The 23,405-nt window shown below is 49.3% G+C and overlaps 1 protein-coding gene across 1 annotated transcript; it reads right to left on the bottom strand.

The window, feature by feature from the left end:
• Window positions 1-662: 662 nt before the first annotated feature.
• On the bottom strand, window positions 663-18,609 carry SESN2 (sestrin 2). Its single transcript, XM_007097922.3, has 10 exons — window positions 18,144-18,609; window positions 11,830-11,895; window positions 10,022-10,219; window positions 9,261-9,443; window positions 8,934-9,146; window positions 8,232-8,382; window positions 7,595-7,713; window positions 7,042-7,232; window positions 3,937-4,081; window positions 663-3,366 (listed from the first exon to the last, which is right to left on the bottom strand). The coding sequence occupies exons 1-10, from the start codon at window positions 18,237-18,239 to the stop codon at window positions 3,280-3,282; spliced, it is 1,449 nt and encodes a 482-aa protein (XP_007097984.1). The 5' UTR covers window positions 18,240-18,609; the 3' UTR covers window positions 663-3,279.
• Between the last annotated feature and the right edge of the window lie 4,796 nt (window positions 18,610-23,405).

Here is a 23,405-nt window from a genome sequence, read left to right as displayed (position 1 = left end):
AGCCACCCAGGTGCCCCAACTTGAGTAGCGTTTCTCAAAATGCAGATTGAGGGCCTCGGAAGTTTGGGGACAGAGCAATGATCTGGAATCAAAGTGACAACGGTTCAAATCCTAAGTTGGGTGATGTTGGGCAGATATCTAAATACTTAATGGCTCACTAGGGCTGGTGCCAGGCACCTGAACTGTGCTAGGTATTTTGCATGCATTATCTAATCCACACAACCCTCCTGTGCCCATAGGTATTGAGAATTGAATTTGCTTGTGGTTGAGATAGATATTAAATATGAAAGTTGGAATTCGAACCTGGGTGTAACTGTTGGGTTGGTGTTTCATAGACTCTGACTTGAAGTTCCTTTTCCACATCTGTAAAATGGGAACACTACTCCTTGCTCACAGGGTTGTGAAGCTTGAGATAGTAAATTTGAAAACATTTGACAAAAGTCATTCAACAGCGCTACCTGAGAAAGAACTGAAAACGTTTTGCCTGTTTTTAGGGCAGAGAAAACTTGAGGCCCAATGAAATTAATCAACTCTCCCCCAACCTGGGGTAAGAAGTGACCAAGTCAAGACCAGAATCCAAGTACGTATTCCACATCTGATTTGTTCTCTCACTACCCTCCTGGATGACTTAGAAGGAAGGACAAGTATATAGAATGCCACAAAAATGAAGAGGGTCAAGGGAAAATGAAACACGGAATTAATCAGGAGAGGCTTCTTGGAGGAGACCCAGTTTTCATTTTATGACAGCAGTGTTTCGAGGAAGTGGGAGGCCAACAGAAGAGGTGTTAGTTCTTAGTCATGATGTGCTCTCCCTGATAAGCTTACTAGAGTTCCTGGTGCCCAGAGAAGCTAAGAAGTGCGACCAAGACCACACAGCGACTAAACGGCCCTGGCACAATGTGGAGGTCACATCTAACTAACATCTAACTGTTTCTGTCTCCTTGGTGCTGGAGAAGTGAGGAGAAGCAGGTAAACATGCGGTTGGGCAGGGGACAAGGGGTCTCCAGAGATGCTCACACAGCCTCCCTCTTGCTACAGTGGGGAGACTCAGAGTGGGAAAAGCAGCAAGGTGAAATGCTGAGGCCTTAGGGTCAACCAGACTCTGGCTGGAATCCTAGATCCACTATTGACTACCTATGTGGTAGGTACACTTTACCTCTGGGTCTAAATTTTCTCGCAGATTCAGAAAAATGGCCTCCAAGTCCAGGCCAGGGTTAGTGAGAAAAATAACATGGCCATTATTATTCCACAATGCCAGGCCAGCCACAGATGGGAGGCAGGGCTGGGCACCCAAGTGACAGAACAGACTTTTAATGCCAACCACCCCCAACCCTGCAGTCACTGGGCACAAGTGCCGGGCAGCGAAGGGACGAGCAGGTCAGTCCCATGATGCAATCACAGCTCCCTGCTTATGCTGAGATGAACCATGACCCTTGGAAATAGAAAAACAGCCCATTAACAAGAAGTACAAAACAAAACCTCGGTGAACTTTTATTTCTCAGCATACAGAACTGGTAGCAAAGCCAAAGATTTCTGCATTCGAACACTAGATACCCCTCCCGACCCACCCAGGGGACATTTACAGAGTCATGACGTCCCTTCTAGAAGCCGAACCCCAATGCTGGGGCCTCTTCCCTCCTGCTCAGCTTCATTGCACAGAGGGCCTGAGGCCTGAAGGGGGTGCCAGCTGCTTCCCCATGCCTGCACGGGTGTGAAATGTGGCACGCTGAACGGGCTCCTCTTCTGTCCCTCTTCAGAGAGGAGGGTCAGAAGCAGCAGCATCATGACCCTTGCCTTTCTTCAGTCACCAAACTGGTCAGAGAGCAGGCACATCGTGCCAGAAGAAAGGCAAGGGACGTCATAATTCACAGCTTATTTGCTACAGAAAGTGCCTGGGATCGGTCCTTGGCTGCTTCTGCCTCCGAGCAATCCACTTAAATCGAGGAGGGGACAGAAACTGGGATGGGGGGTGGGGTGAGGGGGAGGTGTCCTTGGAAGGTGGCCAGGAGAGACTGACTGCCAGGGCGGGGCGTCCCTAGAGGCCTTTGAGATTCTGCAAGATTTGCAGTTCGCTGCTGGCAGGTTGGCCTGAGAAGCCCAGAGGAGACTCAGACATCACATACAGTCTCAGCCTTCAGTCTGCGACTGTAAAAACGGAGGTCAAAGATGTTTGGCAACATAGCCCTGGTCACCTGACCAGTTTGGGCAGGGCCCAAACAAGACCCTGGGGTCTCCTGACTCTCCCCCTGAGCCCATTCCTCCTAAGCCACCTAGGAAGGCTCACTTGTTGGGAAAGGTCTGTGGCACAGCCGTGGGAGATAGGAGAGTGGGGTGCTGGCCTCTGTAGGGCACGTACAGTCCCGGGCAGAACAGATTTCTCCTTGTCCTTCTCCTCAGGCATTGACTGTGGCTAGAGAAGTGAGGCCCCCAAGAACCTCACCCATAAAGAACCAAAAATACAGAGAATTTATAATACTCCCTCCTCTCCAGAAGTCAGAGGGACCCACAGACACCCCAAGCTCTCTAGAGATAATCTACTTTTTTGACGTGCTTGATCTCTCTTCTGGGGCCTCACACCATCAGGCATGGGAAAAAAAGAGTCAGAGGGTGAAGAAAGTCAAAGGTGCTAAACTAGGATCAGGGCAACTAGGGAACAGGGGGCCTTCAGGCTGCCCAACAGAACAGGCTTCTGGGGAGCCAAACACACAGACCAGCTGTGACACTGACTTTCACATTGATGGGTGAATGGCAGGTGGGAGGTAATGAAATCTGGGAGTGAGGGAGGAGGAGGAGGAGAAAGGGCACAACTGCTTGGAGTGTCAGTCCCTGCAGGTGTCCACCCCTCTCTTTCAGGGGCAGGCAGGGACTTCCCAGTCCAGGAAGGCCACAGTACTTGTGATGCCTGCGGCCCAGCCTGCTGGCACGCGAGTCTGAGCTCGGCTCATTTCCTTCCGGTGCCCTCCGCCTCTGGGGTCAGGGGCAGGAAGAGGGGCATGGTCCCTTGCGATCTGCTAGTCCTCTTCCAGCTCCCGAGGGCAGAGCTGAGATCTCTGCAGAGATCTCTGCTGAGGTCAATGCAATGATCCTGTCCGTTCTGGTATGAAAAAAGGAGGGTACGGCTCAGGGGCTACAAGTCACACACAAGCCCTACAACCTCCGGAGTAGGGGAGGGGGGGCTGGGACAGAAAAGGATCAGGGTCTGTCTCCAGAAAGAGAAGTCCTTGCAGGGAGGAGGATGCCCCCAGGGTCAGCTGCTCCGGGCCCAGATCCTGCTCGCAGTCAGGTCATGTAGCGGGTGATGGCACGGAGGGCGTAGAGAAGGGCAGCCTGCATGCGGGCCTCCAGGAGCAGCAAGTTCACGTGGACCTGGGGCACAGACAAGGGCTTGTTGGCAACTGGTGTCACTCCTCTCCATCCCCATGCCCCCCAGACTGCCACTTCCCCTGACCAGTCACCACTCACCTCATCCATCTCTCCCATAAAGACGCCCTGACCTTTCCGAAGGCTCGGAGCAGTTGGGGACAACGACTGCTGAAGAATTTCTAGCACATTTATCCTTATCCCCACTGATCTCTCTATCCCCCAAAGATAAAAACAAGCGCCACCCCCGGGCATTCGTTTTCTCGTTTCATGCCCGCCCCCCTCCTCAGCGACCTTGAAATGTGGGCAGCATTTGCTCTCACTGTGAAGAGAACAAGCTCAGAGGGGCAAAGTGACTTGCCCAAGGTCACAATGCTGAGTGACAATGTTAGGATTTGAACCCAGGTCCTCCTGGCTGCCACTGAGGACCCTGTGAAGCACGTTCCCATTTTATAGGTAGTAAATGTGAAAATCACACACTAGAGTAGGATTTGAACCCAGGTGTCCCAACTGGCAGAAGACTCCATCTGGGATACCTCGTTGGGTGCTGACTCCCCCTTCCCCCGTGGGCTGTACCTTCTCTGAGTGGCGGAAGTGCCTCCAGAAGAGGTTGTACATTCTTCGGGTGGTCTTCTCTGGGTAGCAGGCCACCGTCTTGATATAGACCTTGAGGTTCCGTTCCAGGAGCTGGTTCACCTCCCCGTAGTCATAGTCATCATATCTGGATGGAAAGACCCCAACAGCATCACCCATCCTCTGCTCCCAGAAGTTGACTCTTGTCCCCTAACCCCACCCTTCAGAAGGAGGAACAGCGTGTGGCAAGAAAAGGCAGAATGTAGGAAGCGGGTAGAAGTTTGGTTCCTCTTAGAAAAGTAGCTGATGTCCCACATCACAGGCCACTGCTAGACTGGCAGGGGACCACTCCAAAGATTGCAGAGAATTAGCCATGAGCTGCATGAACATGTGCTCACGGAATCCTCAAAACTACTATATATGCTGTCTACAGAACTATTACATATAATACGCCAGATTCATCAGCCCCATTTTACAGCTGAAATGGAGATTCAGGCAAGTGAAGTCACTTGTCCTGGGAATGGAATTCAAACCCATCTCTGCCTGGCTCCAAGGTCACTATAGTAAAGGCCATGGAAGAAGGGGCAGGAGGCCTGTACAAATATTTTCCCTGGAGAAGGAAGAGGCAAAGTGAAAAAGAAATGGTATTCTTTTTTACAGATGGGCAAACTAAGCCTGGAGAAACCGATCAACGTGTTCAAAGTCAAAGAGCGAGTTGGTGACCTGTCTAGAAGCCACTTTGTCACTCCCTAGTCCAGGGAGCCAGTTAGTCATCACAGACTGGTGTGGATGGGGAAGACTGGTTGAGAACTGGAGGACAGACTCAGTAGACAAAGGTATAGGAGCAAGGACCCTGTTGGAGAATGGGGGAGCCCGGATGTGGGAGCTGGACAGGAATTAGTCTGTGCCACACTCAAAGATGTCTGTCTCGGGGCGCCTGGGTGGCTCAGTCGGTTAAGCGGCCGACTTCGGCTCAGGTCATGATCTCACTGTCCGTGAGTTCGAGCCCCGCATCGGGCTCTGTGCTGACAGCTCAGAGCCTGAAGCCTGTTTCAGATTCTGTGTCTCCCTCTCTCTCTGACCCTCCCCTGTTCATGCTCTCTTTCTGTCTCAAAAATAAATAAATGTTAAAAAAAAAAAAAAAATTAAAAAAAAAGATGTCTGTCTCTCCTCTACCTCCCCTGAACTGGAAGTCTGTCAATGACCGGCAAGAGGATGCCCAATTAAGTACAACTCAATCCACTCAATCAAATATGATTTAAACTAGCAACATGCATTTTCTACAGGGAACACGTGCCTTTTTAAAAATTTGGGGATTTTTTTTGTTGTTGATGTGATGCTTGGAATAAACCATTAAATGAGAAAAGCAAGATCATGTGTTCATTAAAATATGCACACATTTGATTGAGTAAAATCAGTGAAGTGAGTAGGAAGAAAATCTTATGTTTGTAGAATGATATGTTTTGGTTATTTGTGGGTGGGAAGACAGAAAAGAAACACTTGACAATAATAAGAGCAGGTGGGATCGTGGATGATGTTTATTTTCTCCTTTTTGTTATCTCTGTTTTCTAAATTTACTCTAAATCCAGTTGTTTCTCCTTACAAACATCAAACGCATATTTGAAAAAATATAATAACCATTATAATTCCAATTACACAAAAGCAACTATATTAGAAAGCAGAAAAACAATGGAGAAAGAATGTCACAGGATGTGAATGTGGGTTGTGGAGTAGTTGAATTTGGGGAAATTGGTTTTTTTCCCTTAATTCTTTGAATTTCCCACAATGTTATCAGAGTGAGATTAAAAAAAAAAAATTGGGGGCACCTGGGTGGCTCAGTCAGTTAAGCGTCAGACTTCAGCTCAAGTCATGATCTTGTGATTTGTGGGTTTGAGCCCCCATGGGGCTCTTTCTTGTCTGCCTCTGTCTCTGCCGCTCCCCTGCTCACTCTCTCAAAAATAAATACACATTAAAAAAAAATTGATCTGTGTATATCCTTGACAGGTAATTTCATACCTACGGCTCACCCGCAAGGACTTAGGTGTAAGGCTAGTCAGTGCACGTGGTATTTGCAATAGTGAAAAACTGCAACCTATCTACACATCCAACAATAGGGAAATGATTGAATTATGCTACATCCATAACAAAATACCGTGCAGTGGTGAAAAAGCATAAATAAGAGACCCATTCATACTGACAAGGAAGGCAGTTAACAATAAATTACTGAGTGAAAAAATATCAAGCATGTTCCTATCAATTAAAAAAAAAAATCTACTTTTAATCAGAGGGGCGCCTGAGTGGCTCAGTCAGTTAGGCATCTGACTCTGGATTTCGGCTCAGGTCATGATCTCACAGTTCGTGAGTCTGAGCCCCACATTGGGCTCTACACTGACAGCGCAGAGCCTACTTGGAATTCTCTCCCTCTCCCTCTCTCTGCCCCTCCGGTGCTCTCTCTCTCTTTCTCTCTCCCCCAAAATAAATAAACTTAAATTTTTTTTCTTAATCAGAAAATACTTAGGTAACAAGATGAAATGTAATTAATCACATACTATGCAGAGACAACCATTATTAATTAACATTTTAGTGTATAACCTTCCACACACTTCCCATGCATGCACATATTTTTAGTAAAAAAAAAAAAAAAAAAAAGAGGGGGCACAAAAAGATTCTGGTTGGTAACCAGCTTTCTCTTTTCTCAATACATTTTGAATAATTTCCCATAGCAATATAAAGAGACCATTATAATTTGTAATACCTGCATACTTTTTCACTGGGTGGATATAACGTTATTTAGAGTCCCATACTGATGGGCATTTACGTTGTCCTTATTTATTGCTAAGAGAAGAACTCTTACTTGGAATGGAAATAACACACACTGTCTCTATATCTCCATAGTTATCTCTAGGGGGTGGGATTAAAGAGTTTTGTTTATAAGGTTCAAACAGTGAGCATACTATCTTTTATAATCAGCAATGAAATAAATTTGCTTTGAAAAAATAGTATAGGCAGGAAGAAGGGAAAAGAAACGAAGAGAAAAGGAAACATCTGTGAGCTCAGATTGAGGATTTGTGGTGCACATAGGCCTGGATGAGGGAATATATTGCTCACCTGATACCAAAGACACAGTGGATGTAATTCCAGATGGCCCTCCGGAGCATGGAGGTGTCTACTCCACTGTGCATGGCAATGGTGTTGTAGGTGAGGCTATAAGCTGCCTGGAACTTCTCATCCAACAGCTGCCCACCCTCAGGGTAGAGCCGTTGGATCAGTGAATAGCCATGGTCTTCCCAGGTATAATCCTGAGAAACATGGGAAGGGGTCAGTGAGTAGAATCTTTGGGGCCCAAGGCTGGCCATAGGGGCCCCATTCGCTGGAGCACAACTTCACTCTCTATAATGTCTCCTTCCCACCCCACAAATCTAACCTGCTGCTTGGTCTGGGCCTAAGAAGCCAAGGAAGATGCACCTTGGTGATGACCTTCTCCCTAGGATCGGGATCCCCTGAGCTTAGGGCGCAGACATGTCCTGTCATGATCTAGGGTCTCCCATTTCCCTCATCAAATCCTGAAGGAGCAGGTGCCCGACTCTCTAAGCACTCACACCATCTACCCTTGCTTATTTGTAAATCCAGAGCAATGCCAAGAATAGTTTGGAGAGCCTACCTGGGCACGGAAGGTGGGGGGTGCCTGAGCCCCTCGCCGGGTAAAGTCCTCATATCCAAAAGTGGGGTCCTCCACAAAGCACAGCATGTCTGGGTGTGGAGAGGGCTCCAGGATGTCAGCTAAGTACGTCAGAAAGAGGTCAAAGTGAGGCCCAGGCACGGAGTACAGGGGCATCTACTGATTCATCAGTAGGTGGCCGGTGAATGCAGAGTGGAGGGCCAGAGAAAGCCCCTCGTTACGGCAGGAGGTGAGTCAGGCCCAGGGACCTGGGGGATAAGGCCCCCAGTAAGAATACTAGCGATCCTAACAACAGTAGTTATTTGTGGAGCCACTCACTCTGTGCTAAGAGCTTTGCTTCTGTTGTCCCATTTACCCTACAAACCAATCCTTCGCATGGGAGGAGACTGAGGCCCCGAGACAGGAAGTGACTTCTCAGTGGTCACACTGCCGGAAGGGCTGACAGGTCACGATTCAAACCCAGGTCCGACCCTAAAGTCCACTCTCAGAACCTCTTAGAAGGAGTGGTTGAGATGTGGCCTCCAAACACAAGAGGTGCTATGCAGAGTTGCCTACTCCCCAGGAGAGACGGTGTCAGAAGGGGGCAGCCCCTGGGACCTGGAGGCCTATGGTCCTCTACCTGAGGGAGCCACCAGAAGGCTCTCTGACTTCTCCAGCTCAAAGCGGCTCTCCATCTCCTCCTGGGATGCTCCCTCATCCCGTAACAGGCTCTCCTGCAGCTGCCTCATGCGCTCCATCAACGCTTCCACGTCTCGGGCAGCCTCGAAGCCCTGGAGGAGGGACCCAGTGGTGACCATTCACTCCCCGGCCCCAGGAAACTCCACACCCCTTTCCCACAAGCCAGGCCTTCCTGAGTGATGGCGAAGGCCTCCTGCGGCGGCCGCGGTGCTGGGCAGCTCGCGTGCTCTGTGCTTCCCAAAGTGAAGTTTAAGAAGCTACAGGACAGACATGTCTTCTCTGAGCATCAACTGCCCTCACAGGAAAGGGATGGTTAAAGTATCTGTAATTTTATATTAAAACACACAAGGCCCCCTTCTAAATAAGAAGCAAGCTTTGTATTTGTAAAGTGCTAACACCCGGGAGGCTTTAAGTCTGTGAGGCTGCATGCTGAGAGACCCCACACGGTTGTTTCATTTAATCCTCACAACTGCCATGAAGTAGAGATCTTTAGCCCCATGTGACAGATGAGAAAATGGGAGTTTCAAAGTCAACTAAATTTTCTGAGGCCTCTCGGTGTGAGATAGGGAAGCGGTGGCTTCCATCCAAGGACCGGAGGCCATGCCAGCTTCCTCTCCCAGCAAGACCCAGCCGCACGACTTACCCCAGAGTTGTTCATCGGGTCCCTGCTGGGGGGGCTGCTCTGCTCACTGGGGGGTGAAGGTGCCTGGGGGGCAGGGCTGCCCTCTGGGTCCCCCTCAGGGAGGATGCCGCAGCCAAACACAAAGGAGGCCAGCGAGTGGCAGTGGGTGAGCAGGACCAGGGCCTGGATGAGCTCCGCCAGAGACCAGCTGTGCTCGCCCGTCTTCAGCAAGGCCTGGAGAGGAAAGGAGGCCAGACTTGCTCAGTGCCTGACCCCGGGCTGACTGCCTGACATGTCCCGGCCCAGCCCCCGTGCTCCCTCCGGGACCTGCCTCTCTGCCCACCGCACCTGGATGTGCTCCTTGGTGATGAGCCACGGCCGGTGTGCCAGCAACTTGTTGATCTCGCTGAGCTTGCGCAGCTTCTCGGGGGCATGATGGAGACCGAGCAGCCACTCAGGGTCACCACCAGTCTGCAGAAACTCAGCCATGTGGGACCCCACCAGGTAGGAACACTGGTGGCGGGCGGCAGCCTATGGAGGGGGTGGACAGAACCTTGCTTGTGGATGGAGACGTCACAGGCCTCACTGTTGCCTGAGAGGCGGGAAACTTAGGTTCTAACCACAGTTCCACTAGTTTGCTGTCCTACCTTAGGCAGGTCACCTGACTCCTTTGTGCCTCAGTTTGCTAGTTCGTAAAGCAGGCACTAAAAATGCCTCTCTTTGGGGCACCTGGGTGGCTTAGTTGGTTGAGCATCCAACTTTGGCTCAGGTCACGATCTCACGGCTTGTGGGCTCGAGCCCCGCACTGTTGGTGCGGAACCTACTTAGGATTCTCGCTCTCTCCTCTGTCTCTCAGACCCTGCCCCACTCGTGCTTTCTCTCTCTTTCAAAATAAATGAATAAAAAAAAATTTAAAAAATAAATAAAAATGCCTGTCTTCAAAATCCAAAATGTTGTGGATAATCAGATAAAACTAGGGCTTTCCTCTGCTCAGGGCTGCCTCTCTCCTGTCCCATGAAATGAGTTCAGGAAGCACCCAGCAAAGAAATCGAAAGACCAAGTCCCCCCAGGTGGCCACCCGTACAAGAGCTGGGCTCAGACAGGCTCACCATGATGGCAATGTAGTGGCGCCACGAGCTGGCCAGGGGCCCATCTGTGTGCAGCAGGAGGTAGTGTAGACGCCAAAAGCTGCTAAGGTAGTCTGGGTGCAGGCCCATCACCACCGCCAGGTTGTCCACTCGCCCCAAGGACATCAATGCCTCCAGCCTCAGATGTTGCTCTAGGCTCTCTGCTCCCTCCCGAAGGACCTGCCAAGCAAAGGTGACCAGAGGGTGGGTTCCCCTCCTGCTCTCAACACCGAAGAGACCCAACACATTCACTGCGTTGGGACTGAGAAAACGAAAAATGACCACCATGTCCAAAAAAAGGAACACAGGGGAGGAAGAGATAATTCACTAAGTGATTTCCTTTCTCAAGGTTACAGACCTAGTAAATGACAGAACGTGGACTGAAATCCAGATTAGCAACAAAACCTATTTCTTTTCTCATCATAAAAAAGGACTGGTTATTGGGGCACCTGGCTGGCTCAGTCGGGGGGAGAGTGCAACTCTTGGGGTTGGGGTTCAAGCCCCACGTGGAGTGTAGAGATTACTGACGTAAATAAAACTTAAAAAAATGAAAGAGGACTGGTTATTTACAGATGAAAAAATAAAATACAAGAACAATACTTGAGTTTAAAATTCTGGGCTAGACATAAATAATCAGCAGGTGGCTGTTTGCTTTCCATTTACAAAGGGTGGAGAGGGAAGGGGGGGTGGTTAGATATTTGCCAACTTAGGAAAGCAAAGAGGACGACAAAAGAAAACATTTGTTTTGTTCACTGAAGACCAAAGAAATAGGAGGAAACTTATTTTTACATTTTGCTGCGCAAGTGTTTTGAGGATAACCCCACTGCCACCAGCAGCCCCACACCAGAATGTCAGCTACAAGATGGCAAGGATTTTTGTCTGTCTCGGCCTCTGCTGTACCCTCAGCACTTACAACAGTGCCTGACATTTAGTCATTCAATAGATATCTGTTAAATAAATGAACGAATGAGGAGCACCTGGGTGGTTCAGTCAGTTAAGTGTCCAACTCTTGGTTTCGGCTCAGGTCATAATCTCAGGGTTTGTGAATTTGAGACCCGCGTCCGGCCCTGCACTGGCAGTGTGGATGGAGCCTGCTTGGATCCTCTCTCTGCTCCCCACCTGCTCGCGCACATGCTCTCTTTCTCAATATAAATAAATCAGCTTTTAAAAATAAAAAAAATTAATGAGCGATCTGACTCCGTGGATTAAAGAAGTCTCTGTTGTAGGAAGTGAAAAAAATAAGGAACGTGACAATAACCTTGCCCCACACCAAAGGATGTAAAGTATGACCTTGGTTCTATATGGAAAAAAAAAAAAAAGCCCAGAAAACAGTGATAAATGGTTAAGTAACAGTGATTATCTCTTTGGGAGATGGGATTACGGGAGACCAAAGCTTTCTGAAACATAAAAAGGCTTTCTATAAGGAACAAAATAATACTTTTGAAGTTGAAAAAAAAGTAATATATGTATAGTCAAGGAAGAGCAGTTAGCATAGACAGTTCTAGCTTCTTAAGGCAAAAAGGCCTTTTTCTGGGAATCAAAAGTTTATTACCTAGCAGTGTCACTATCACTTTATCTCTTTGAGCCTGTTTCTTCCTAGCAACATGGGGTTGTGATATGCATGCTCCATAGAGTTCTTTGTGGGTTAAACGAGTCAGGAACCTGAAAGGGTAGTTTCAAAGCTGCTATTTCAAGAGCTGGGCAAAGATACCCCCCTATCCCCCGCCCCCACAAGGTCCCATGTCCGTTCTTCCCAGGGATCAAGAATTCCTAACCCCTTCCAAACTTACCTCCTCCACTGGGATGAAGGCGCTCGGCCCTCGGGGACCTCGCCGAGTCCGACTTCCCCTCTGCTCCTAGAAGGAAATACATCATGGCTGTTGGAGGTAAAAGAGAGGACTAGGAGCATAGTTCACTCTCCATCTTTTTCTTCCTACCCAAGAAGCCACACTGAGCTTTTCAAACCACCCTTTTGGTGCACCCTACACAGAGGACTCAGGTGGGAGATGCACACCTGTTGGCAGGTGGAGAAAGGGTAAGCAAAAAAGAGGGCTCGCCCCACAGGGTGACTTCTTCAGGAACTGGGCAGGGACCCAGGAGCCCCAGTATTGGGTGGGAGGTGCGTGGGGAATGGAGATATATAGCCACCATGGTGCACATCTCTAGGAGGCCACCTTTTTAGCAGCCTTGGAGATTCCATACAAGAAACCCCCTCATTTGCATCCTGAAGCCGGATTACCAAGTACCTTAGATTCCCTATGATGCAGACTCAGTTATTCTCAAATGCTCCCTTCTCATCCTTCCCACCATCACCACTTCATAGACTACAACCAGCCCTTGTCTGGATCACCACCCACAGCCTCACCGATGGTCTCCCTGCTTCTGTGGCCCTGCCCTCTCCTACCCATCCTCTACCAAATTAACAAAGGGAACGAATAAAGAAAACATCTTCCCTGAACTATACCTCTGGAACTAGGAGCACATTTAATGAGTCCACGACATGGTGGTTTCCAGGAGGGCGAACCTTCCGCAGCCAAAGGAAATTTTCTCAAGTGCAAATCTCATCAGTTGGCTTAAAACCCTGACTCCAGCTCCCATTAGCCTTCCAGATAAATTAGTGGTTTAGGTCCCCTGCTCCCCCACTGGTCACTCCTTTTGCACAACTAAGAGTCTTCCAGGTCTGGGAACCTTCTGATGACCCTTATCTGTGACCCCACCATTCCTAGTGCTTTTGGTTCTGAAACCATTGTCTTCTAATTGTCTGATTCAGGTCTCCCTGATACCAGATCACATTCTGCGGAAGGCAGGGCCAGGTCATTCATACTAATCTGTGAAGGAAGAAAACAGAGAAAGCAGAGAGGCATGGAGGGAATCCAGGCAGGACATAGAAAGGTGACGGTAGCAGCTATTCTGACCTCATGTACTGGAGACTCTTTAGAAACCATAGGAGTCATATACTCACTAAATCTGCTCCTAGTCTGAGAGGTGGGGTTCAGGGAGGATGTTTTATTTACTCATTTGTTTTGATAACTGGGAGGGAGGCTCTTCTCAGTACTGGCCTTGGAAACAGTTTACCCAAACCGGAGTCATGCCCTCACTGGACAGAGGGTGTCCCCCTAACTCTCCCTCCTCATTGGAAACCGGACTTAATACCAATCCCCAGGTGTCCAGGGACTAAAGATTATAATTGAAACTTCCTCCTCAGATGGCCAAAAGCCTCTTGAGGGAAGCAGAACTCTAAAAGCCCACACAGAAAGAACGGTGGGATCTGGAAGTCCCAGGTCTGAGCACCAGTTCTGTTACTAACTTGCTGTGTGACTCTGAGAAGGTGACTTAAGACTCTCTGGGCCTTAATCTTGGACAAAAAAGGTAGTTGGGCTAATGTCTCAGGGCCCTTTCAGCCCACACTTCTGGGAGATACCAGGCGAGGCTGGTCCAAGTCCAGTACAGAAAATTACCACAATCTCCAAGTACTCACTTTTAATCTCCCTCCTCCCTCACCAAAGGAAAAAAGCCTAACAGCTAGGTCTAGGAGATAAGGACTGCTGACTCCACAATCTGGGCCTCCCCCTCAGGGGACCAGAGGGCAGATAGAAAACCATAGGTGGGGGGACCTGGAGGGCTTCCCCCCCCCCCCCCGCGCCTCCCCTGGGGAAGAACAGCCTTAGGAACCCTTTCTCTCTCTAAAATCTGCCCCAGGAGCTGTCAAGGGAAGGAACTGATACCTTTAGGTGATAGGTCTGGACCCACCAATATTTTCATTCCTAATTATGATGATGGTGACACCATGATGATAATTATAGAATACAGTTAAACGATAGGGGCTCTTGACCAAACTGCCTGGGATCATATGACAACTCCACCACCTATTATCTATCTGCTAGCAGTGTGAGCCTCAGTTTCCTCACCAAATAATGGAGATAATAGTACCCACTTTCACTGGGTAGTCATGAGGATTTAATGAGATAATACCTCTACAGCCCTTACCCCTTACCTCAGTAAGTACCTCTATGACACTAAACACTTAATAAAAGTCAGCTACCGTTAATCTCATTGTAATTTCAAGCAAGGGCTTCTCAACCCAAGCAGTATAAAATCCCGTTTAAAAAGATGCCAATGTCAAGGTCCCACCTCCAATTCTAATTTAATTGGGTGGGGCCCAGCATAAGTTACAGCTGGGGTGGAAGGCCATTGGTTCACACCATTTATTGATCATTTTCTCAAGTATAAGGCACTGTGCTAAATGCTTTCCAGGTGGAATCAGAGTTAATCTGTTCACTCGACAAATATTTCTGATGACTACAATGCAGGCAACAAGAGAACAGGGGTGAAAAGACAGTCTCAGCCTTCACAGAATTCATGATCTAAAGGAGAATGACAAACAGTGAACAGGCTTTCAAATCGCAGATTATACAAAGTAAATGAAAAAGATCAATGAGGGAGTGTATGATGGGGCGGGAGTATGCAATATATTAGTTTAAGGAGACAGGGAGAGCTACTGAAGAGGGAACCTTTGAGTTGCTATCTAAATATCAAATATCTAAATGAGTTGATGAGAAGGCAGCAGGGCCCATAAAGATCTAGGGGATCAGCATTCCAGCCAAAGGGAACAGAAAATACAAAGTCCTGAAGGCAAGACCAAGTGGATTCCAGTCCAGAGCTCCAATACCCTGAAAGTTTCTCTGACCTTGACACCCAGAACTTCAGGAGAAGCAGACAGGGCAGGGTCCTCCTGCCAAGAGATGATGCCTCCAAATCAGCCCTCCCGTATTTCCTGGGGTAGGAAGTCCATAAGGATGGAAGGTAACAACACTGATTACCATCAGCTAAGCATTTTACATGCATTTAGGGTAGGATCTACTACTACTCTGAGGGTTCGCATTTTACAGACACGGAATAAGGCTCAGAGAGGTCAAGTCAGGGTTTGCACCCGGGGTTCACCAGAAGCTTCTCCCTGCCCACATTCCGAGGGATCCACTTTTCCCAGCCACAGCACCTGTCATACTGTGTTGTTTCTTACTTTGAGGGCACACACTAGATCCGGCTCCCTGTTACCCCAGTGACACTGAAGTCCCTCTGGGTGGCCCCTGAACAGGCAGGCAAATTGTGAAGAGGATCACCCTGCCCAGCTCAATGCCTGGCTCCTAATTTAAGCACTCACCAAATGTTAATTTTTATATTAGCTCAGGCATTTGCACACAGGTACTATATAATCTTCATCAGTTTTGGGGGTGGAGGTCTCTATGTTGCCCACAAAGAAAGATCAAGGTTCCAAAGGTTAAGCACCGGCTGACGAGTGGCCAGCCTAGGACGTGTGCTCAGTTCACTTTGGCTTCTAAGGGTTCTGTCCATCACCCACATCAGCCTCTTGGAGTAGGCCTTATTCTTGGAATAAGACCAGCCTTATTCTTGGTCTTCTATCCAGAGCCTGCAACCCCCAGGACTCAGCTACAGATACCTATGAAGTCACTCTACCAGCTGGGAAGGGAAGAGATTCGCCCCCAACAACACCCCATGGGCAGCTGCCTGCAGAACTCGGATCCTTGTCTGGGTTTACACATGGGAGGGAGACCAAGAGCTCAAGCAGCTTCTTCCCTCCAGCCTTGGAAGGAGGCTGGTGTGAGTGGCGCCATGGGCTGGGCACTAGGCTAAGTGCTTTATACATCTGATCTGGCTGATTTCTCACAACTACCCTGAGGGAAATAGGTCTTATTATTCCTTCTTCAGAGACAGCTCATTGAGGCTCTTTCTGAGTCCTGTTCCAGACAGGCTCAGATCTGGCTTCAAAGCATGCACAGCTCCCAAGTGTCAGCTGAGCCAACAAGGGACAAAGAGTTACAAGCGCTTCTCAGGTGCTAGGAACAGTACTAGGGATGTGACCTACAGAGTGTCTCTAGTCCAGCAAAGTTGACGCAAAACGCCCGATTACAGGACTGTTACGTTATGGATAGCATTAAAGCTCCAACAACAGAGAAGCAGGCCTGAAGGAGGGCATGCAGAAGGGACTTATGGGGGGTGGGGGGAGGGAAAGCTTCCCAGAGGAAGTGATGTTTGAGGAAGTGATTCTAGAGCCCAAGAGGGCTCTGAAAACACACTACCAGTCCTAGAGTGAAGTCCTAGAGTCTGTAGACCTTGACCCCTTTAGGTTAAGGGCATGTGGTGAAAAGATGAGAGTTGAGGGGACTGTACATGTGGGTCTTCCCTTGGGCCCAGGGCGCCAGGCTCTGTAAGTCCAGCCGCCCTGCTGTCTTCTAAGGATTCTGCTTAAAGTAGACATCTTCCCAAGGTCTTCTTTTCTTGAGAGAGAGAAAAAAAGTGTGTGGAAAGGGTTCAGATATCAACATCTTTCTCCTGCTGCTGACAGTGGCTTCCATCTAAAGGCCACTCCCTCAGAGCCTGCCCAGACCACCCGAGGCACTCTCTTCTCCCCAGGCCACTTCCCAGGCACTCAGAGAGGGATGGGCCGGCTCTCACCTCAGGCAGGAGGGACAGGTTCAGGCACCCCATTGTGACACACTCTGGGGAAAGGGAAATGACCACATTCTAACAATACCAAGCATATCTGACTCAGTTCCAGGCACTGTGCTTCAGCCTTTGCTTGTATTCTGTCATTTCTCCCAACAATCCTCAGTGATACTATCAAATTTCCATGGGAAGAAGTTGCAGATCAGAGTTGTGATCACTTGGCTATGGTCACACAGCCAGCAATGGGAACGCTGGGACTGGAACCCAGCACCCCTCTAGTGGCTAGATGCTCTCAATAATAACAAGAAATCCAGTTCCCACCCTCCAAGAAAGAAATGGACCGAGGGTAAAGTAACTTGGCCAAAGCCACTCAGCAGAGCAGTGACAGGCATGCGTTTCATTCCTCCACATTGGGGCTCCTAAACTCTGATGGGGAAGGATAAACAAGCCCACAGAAAACCCAGGACGCAAACCATCCACTGCTGGAGGTGGGACCCCTAGAAACCATGCTGCTCAGAGAAGGGCAACGATTTCTCCAGGGTCACACAGGACTGGCACTTGTCAAGACTCCCAGCCCCAGCAATACACTTGCACCACACTCCAGGCCTGGAAATAAAAACAAGCAAAACTATGTAGTGGCAAGCACACTAGGGAATCCTAGAGGCGCCCAGGCCAAAGAATGAGCTACTTGGTGGCGGTGAGTGAAGGGAAGTCTCTCCGTAGCCCTTCCTGGGCCTCAATTTCCTCATCCTGGAAAATGGGGCTACAGTGTAGCTCATATTTTGCTAGTTTAGTCCTGAGGACTCGGAGAAAAGGCAAAATCTGGAGACCAGAATCTAGTAGGGGTTTAAGAAATGATAAGATGTCCATTGTCGTCGGGGGTGGTGGTGATGGGTGTGGGGAGGGAGCAGGAGGTGTGTCAGGTTAGGCCCAGGCTATTTCTAGCTTAGCCGCAAAGAGTCCCGGCCAAGCAAACTTCTGGGACCCGAGACCAGTCAGCAGGGCGCAGGCTAATCGCCGCCCGCCTTCGGGAGCCGCGTCCAGGATTTCTCCCCTTCTCCTCCAGCTTTGGCCGCCGCCGCCGCGTACCCGGCAGCTGGCCAAGGCCCTGGAGCGCCCGCTCTCCCCCGCTTCCTATCGGGGGTGCAGGTGTGGGCGGGGGACGAGGTCGACCTCCGTTGGCAAGTCCCAGGTGCCCCAATCCCCGCACTGGGAGACTGGCACTGGGACGTATCCTAGAAAGAGTCCTCCGCCCGCCAGCACCAGCCCAGAGGAAGGGAATCTGCGGAAGGGGGCGGGGAGGAGGAGTGGTCGGTCGAGCCGCTGCTGCCGGGATTTGCCTGGACTTGAAGATTCTCCGGTCGAGAGCCCAAACCCGAGATAACCTCGAGAAGGCTCCCCTCTCATTGGCCAGGAGTCCTAGGGAGCCAGGGAAGGTTCCACAACCCGGGGGGAGGGAGCGGAGGGGGCCGAGAGTGCCAGTTGATGCAACCCCATTCCTAGGTTACGCGCCTCCACTCCCCCTCCCCGAGCCGGGGCGGGGGGAGGGGGGCAAGCACAGACTCAGCCCGGGACAGCCCGAAGCCCGGCCGCGGCTCGGGGCTCAAGGGAAGAGTGGCGTCGCTCGAGCGCTGCTTACCTCTCCGGCCCCGGGGCCGCCGCCGCCGCCGCCGCCCGGGGAGAATGGCAGGTAGCCCTTCAGCTGCGCGCCGCACTCGGAGTCTGCAACGATCATGCTGTGTGCCAGGATCCGGCCACAGCTCGCCGGCGACCGGTGCACCCGAGGGGGTTTTGTACAGACGCACGCAGGAAGCCGGGACTGGGGGCCGCTGGGGAGGTTCTAGAGCCCCGGGATGTCTCTCGGGGTTCCAGAACGCTCCGAAAGCCCAGAATCAGGGAACAGCCGCTGCTCCGCTGGACTCTCGCCTCGGCCGGCTTCAGGAGCGGTGAATGGCCTCAGGAACCTGGGATTGGCAGCGGCCCAGGGGTTTTTACGGCCCGGAGTACCTCGGAAGTCCGCAGTGGCCACGGCTGCTCGCCAGCCCAGCGCTCCTCAGCATCCCCGCCGCGGAACTGCCAACGCTCGCCGGGCTCTGACACTAGCAGCGCCGCTCAGCCGGCTGCGGTCCTCGGGGGAGGGCGGGGACACAAAAGCCCCGCGCCGCAGCCAATCAGATGCCTGTTTCCCGGGGAGGCGGGTACGACACCTCCCCTTGGAGCCGACTGCTCGGCCAATCGGCCCCGGGAAGCGCCGGGGAAGTCTGGGAGCTGTAGTCAACCCGGGATGAATGCTGCAAACTTTCGCAAAAGGGTTTAATCAGATCGTTGGCAATTTCAGACGAGAGTGACTGCCAAGAGAGGCATTAGAGCTGTGTGATGAAACGGGACTTCACCGGGCTGGGCCGGAGAGTCGGGTGTGAAGTCCCTCCCAAGTATGTTCCTTAGGTTTTCAGTTCCTGCAGGGACTGGTTACAGTTAGGAGAGGTGGTGCTAATTACAGAGCCAAACCCCAAATCTTTGGAGATTAGAACAGAGCCCTGTCCCCCTGGCCTCCGGGAGAGCTCCACCGTAAAATGTACCAGGCACGGGAATGCATCGTATTTGTGGGGTCCCTGGAAAAGCCTTCATTCATTGAAAGGTCCTTGGTAACCTCATGTCTAACCTCAGTCCCTATTGCTACAGTTTCCTCTCTTCTGCTTCCTCGGGGCCTCCAGTCCTGTCTTCCATTCCGGCCACTCCCTTTCTAGAAACTTTGAGGTAAGGTGTTCTACTGGGTCTCTTCTCACATCTCTCTCTCTGGCCACTCCTTCTCTGACTCCTCTTTTTCCTTCCACCCCCTGGAACGTGGGTGTTCCCCGGTTTCTGTTTTTATCCCTCCTCTCTCCAGACGCACTCTTTCTGATCTCATCCATTTCCTGGACTGCAATGCTCCATTTGGGAATAAGTTGCTTCTACCAGCACTTCAGCACCTCAAAGGTGAATTCACCTCCTGTTCCTTCCCACAGCCTCTTCCTTGACAGTTTTTCTTTAGAACTCCATTTTTTGTTTCCATCTTGAAGTCATTGTTTACTCTGGAGAGAGAATCCTGGCAGGAGCAGGAGCGAGGGTGGACTAGATGACCTCCAAGGTCCCCTCTGAGACCGTATGAGAGTAGGCTTACCACTCCAAGGATGCTCTCTAATTTGGTCTCCTGCCTCCAGCCTCTTGGAAGAAGGAAATGAATTTCACCCTCTGCTGAGCAACCAAGGAGGCACTTGGACCGGGGGCTCTATTATAACACTTACCCCACTCTACCTTGTATTGTAATTTTCTGTGTACATGTCTTTTTATTAATGTTTATTTATTTATTTTTGAGACAGAGAAAGAGAGGGACAGGCAGAGATAGAGGAAGAGAGAGAATCCCAAGCAGGCTCCACGCTGTCAGCGAAGAGCCCCATGAGGGACTCCAACTCACGAACCCTGAGATCATGACCTGAGCTGAAATCTAGAGATGGAGGTTTAAGGACTGAGCCACCCAGGCCCCACTACATGCATGTCTTATCTGACCTTTTTGATTATAAGCTCTTTGAGGGCAGGGCCCATGTCTTGAAATCTTTGTCTCTGCCTTGTGCCACCTGTCCTGCCAATAATATGCCCTTGGTGACTGAATCTTTCTTTGAATTGAATTCCCCTGTAAATTCCCATATGTCAGATTCAGTTTCATTTTTATTTTTTTAATGTTTGTTTATTTTGAGAGAGAGAGAGAGAGAGAGAGAGAGGCAGAGAGAGAGAGAGGGAGAGAAAGAATCCCAAGCAGGCTTCACGCTCAGTTTGCGGAGCCCAATGCAGGGTTCGATCTCCCAAACCATGAGATCATGACCTGCCCCAAATCAAGAGTCCTGTACTCAACCAGCTGAGCCACCCAGGTGCCCCTCAGCTTTCATTTTTAAAATCTACTCTGTAGTTAGTGTCAGTGTTTAGATCAAAAAGTGTTACTGGTATGTCATCAACTAAGAATAAAGGTCAAACCTCTAGACTGACGGTATCTGCCAAGATCTGCCTCATTCTACCTTTCCAGTCTTATCACCTACCACATCCATGTTTCTTGTTTGGCCTTCAAACCTTTCTTCCAGTGGTTCTGTCTGCAAATCTCTGCCCACTGAAATCCTACCCAACATGCAATGCTTTCATGCGTGTTTGTGGCCTGAATGAAGCCTTCAAAAATGCCACTTCCTACAGAAAGGGTTGCTTTTTCAGCTCAGCTGAAAATAATCTCTTCCACTCCTCCACTCCTCAACACATTGTTTCTACCTCTTTATACCACTGATCTTTAAATGTGATGCAGCCTTGTTATCATCTCTGCTTATCTTACCCATTCCTTTCAGCTAACAATGGAATATGTGATTGATCACTTCTGCAAAGTGAAGAAACTTGAGCTCAGAAGGTAAAATTTCATGTCAAGGTCATACAGTATCTTCTTTTGACTGCACCAGGCTGTCGAAGAGCTCCTTTGAGGCAGTGTCTAATTGCCTTTGTATCCCCCACCAACATGTAGTAGGTCCTCAGCAAACATTTTTGAATGAATAAATATGAGTTACCCTCCTCTGTAAAATAATCCCTTAGGATCTTCAAGGAAACGACTAAATTATTCGCAAGGCTTCACTTGCAAAGTAATTTTGTGAAAAGAAAAAGCAAAAGATACAAATATTCTCAATTTGATGAGCTTTTGTGACTCAGTCTCTGAGGAAGGAAAGCTGAGAAGAGACACAGCTACTACCATTTACTGAGCTCAAACAATAGTCCAGGATACGTCTATTATTTCATGTAACTCTGACTACAACCTGGTGAGGTATGGATTATGCCCCCATTTGGCAGATGAGGTAACTGAGGCTCAAGAGGTTTGTTGGCCAAGATAGCTTAGTAATGTGTTGAGTAAGGATTTCAAACCCAGGCAGGAATGACTCCAAAGCAGAAACTACATACACCATGGATGAGAGGAGGACATGAATTGTAAGAAGCAGTCTAGCATAAGGAAGTAATGCGTAGAGTAGAATTATAATATATTAATTGGGAGTGAGGAATATAATTGTCAAGTGGCCTGTAATTGGTGGGCCAGCACATCCCTCTTTATAGGACAGTCTCCGTGAAAAGCCAAGTTATCATTTGAAGGTGGCTAGGGCAGTTGAAGTCTAAGCAAAAGAAACCAGTGAAAGATGAATTGTTGAACCAGCTCCACTCAGATCAAACCTGCTGGTCAGGGCTCCCACTTCTTCCCTCTCTCTTTTATTTAGTAAATATTTATTAACCATTTAGTGTGTACCAAGCACTATCCTGGGCTCTGAAAAATCCAGCAGTGAAGCTTCTTGCCCAGCACGGCACGGCCTGGTGACACAGGCTGGGCTTATTCCTCCCCACCCCCACACCTTGTATTTTCGGTTCGGCAAAGATCTCCACCTCCTGTTGCCATACTCACTCGACTCTTGCATCAGCTATGTTGAGGCCACTGATTGGCCAAAGCTTTTTTTATTCTTCAATCACATTCCAGCCCTGAAGATACATCTAGATTGGATTTGAAATGTTTTTGAGGTTTCTTTAGCTTCAGACCCTCTCACAGATTTTAACCCTAATGGGATTCTCTTCTGTTCTGTATTCATTCTTTCTGAATTAATTTTCGAATCCCAAATTCTGGAATCACTCTGCTATAATAACCTTGTACCCTGACCATATCTGGGGCTGTGATTTATCACCCCAGAGGTACTTTTCTGTGCTCTTTTTATTATTTTCACACACACCCCCTCCCAGCTCAGAATACAATTCCTGCCTTGGGGGAGCTTTTAGGGAAGAAACCTAACTCTAACCGATTTGATAAAACCAAAAGCAGACCCACCCTCCAAGGCTTATTCACACATTCGTCCATTTAATCACTCATTAAGCAGGCATTGTGCTAGGTGCCCAGGAAGAACCTTCTGGCTCACAGGTCGTGAGCTGCCAAGCCTTACAGCAGAACTGAAGTTGTGCCCTGGAGTTGTGCTTTAGGGGTAGGACAACCATAGACTCTAAGAAACAAAGCCAACTATCTCCTAAGACCACTGCCCTGGAGTCAGGCACCTGGATGCTAGCTTTTAGCCATGTGACCCAAAGTGATTTTTTTTTTTTTTTTTTTTTTTTTTTTTAGCTTTTAGGATTTGTTTCTTTATCTGTAAAACAAAGGAACTGAAATGAGCTCTAAACCTTCAGAGCCGCCGTATAGGGATTTGGGCAAGGCGTATAATTCAGTTTCGTCAATTGTATACTGCGGACAGAAACGTTCAGGTTTCAAAAGCCTCACCCCTCTTAGTAAATAAAATACAAAAACTGACCAGCTGGGTTCTTTTGGATAATTCATTACGAATTTCAGTTTGGTTTTATCGGCTGAGCGAGCCCTCAGCGCCCCCTGCAGGCAAGACTCTGCTACAGTTCAGAAAGGACGGAGGGAAGAAAGGGTGGATTGAGGGCCACCTCTAAACCATTTTGAGTTTACAGGATTGCCCAGTCCCATGTCACCGCCTGAAGGTCCCGAAAAGAGTCCAGGCAACAGCTAAAGATTGTGTGGTTGCTGAGGATTCTCCGATGCCAGCATGGACCATACTCCCAAAGACCTCCCTACCTGAATGTACTTCCCCCTGTTTTGGCTTACTCTTTTCATCTTACAGACAGGAAGCCTGCGGGCCCACAGAAAGTTGGTCACAGAGCAGAGACTAGAACCTTAGTTCAGGCCTCCAATGCAGGGTCACTTGCATCATTGTAGGCTGCCCTGGGAGCCTCACATTTCCAGGAAAACAACTGGCTTTTCTCTGTTCTCTTTCCCCTCCCTCTCTCCACTCCTAGAAGCTCTACACATCCCATTGTCCATTTTCAGTCACCCCGAGGCCTGTGCTTGGAG

Source organism: Panthera tigris, chromosome C1 (assembly GCF_018350195.1).
Source record: "Panthera tigris isolate Pti1 chromosome C1, P.tigris_Pti1_mat1.1, whole genome shotgun sequence".
NCBI lineage: Eukaryota > Metazoa > Chordata > Mammalia > Carnivora > Felidae > Panthera > Panthera tigris.
This window is presented reverse-complemented; position numbering and strand designations above follow the sequence as displayed.

What these genes read in the sequence shown, in the direction of transcription:
- SESN2 (XM_007097922.3), bottom strand. Translation starts at nt 18,239, where the DNA reads ATGATCGTTGCAGACTCCGAGTGCGGCGCGCAGCTGAAGGGCTACCTG. An exon ending in CCTTCATCCCAGTGGAGGAG is followed by an intron (nt 10,220 to 11,829) that starts GTAAGTTTGGAA and finishes TTTGCTTGGCAG; the next exon opens with GTCCTTCGGGAGGGAGCAGA. An exon ending in ACCCGATGAACAACTCTGGG is followed by an intron (nt 8,383 to 8,933) that starts GTAAGTCGTGCG and finishes TCCCTCCTCCAG; the next exon opens with GGCTTCGAGGCTGCCCGAGA.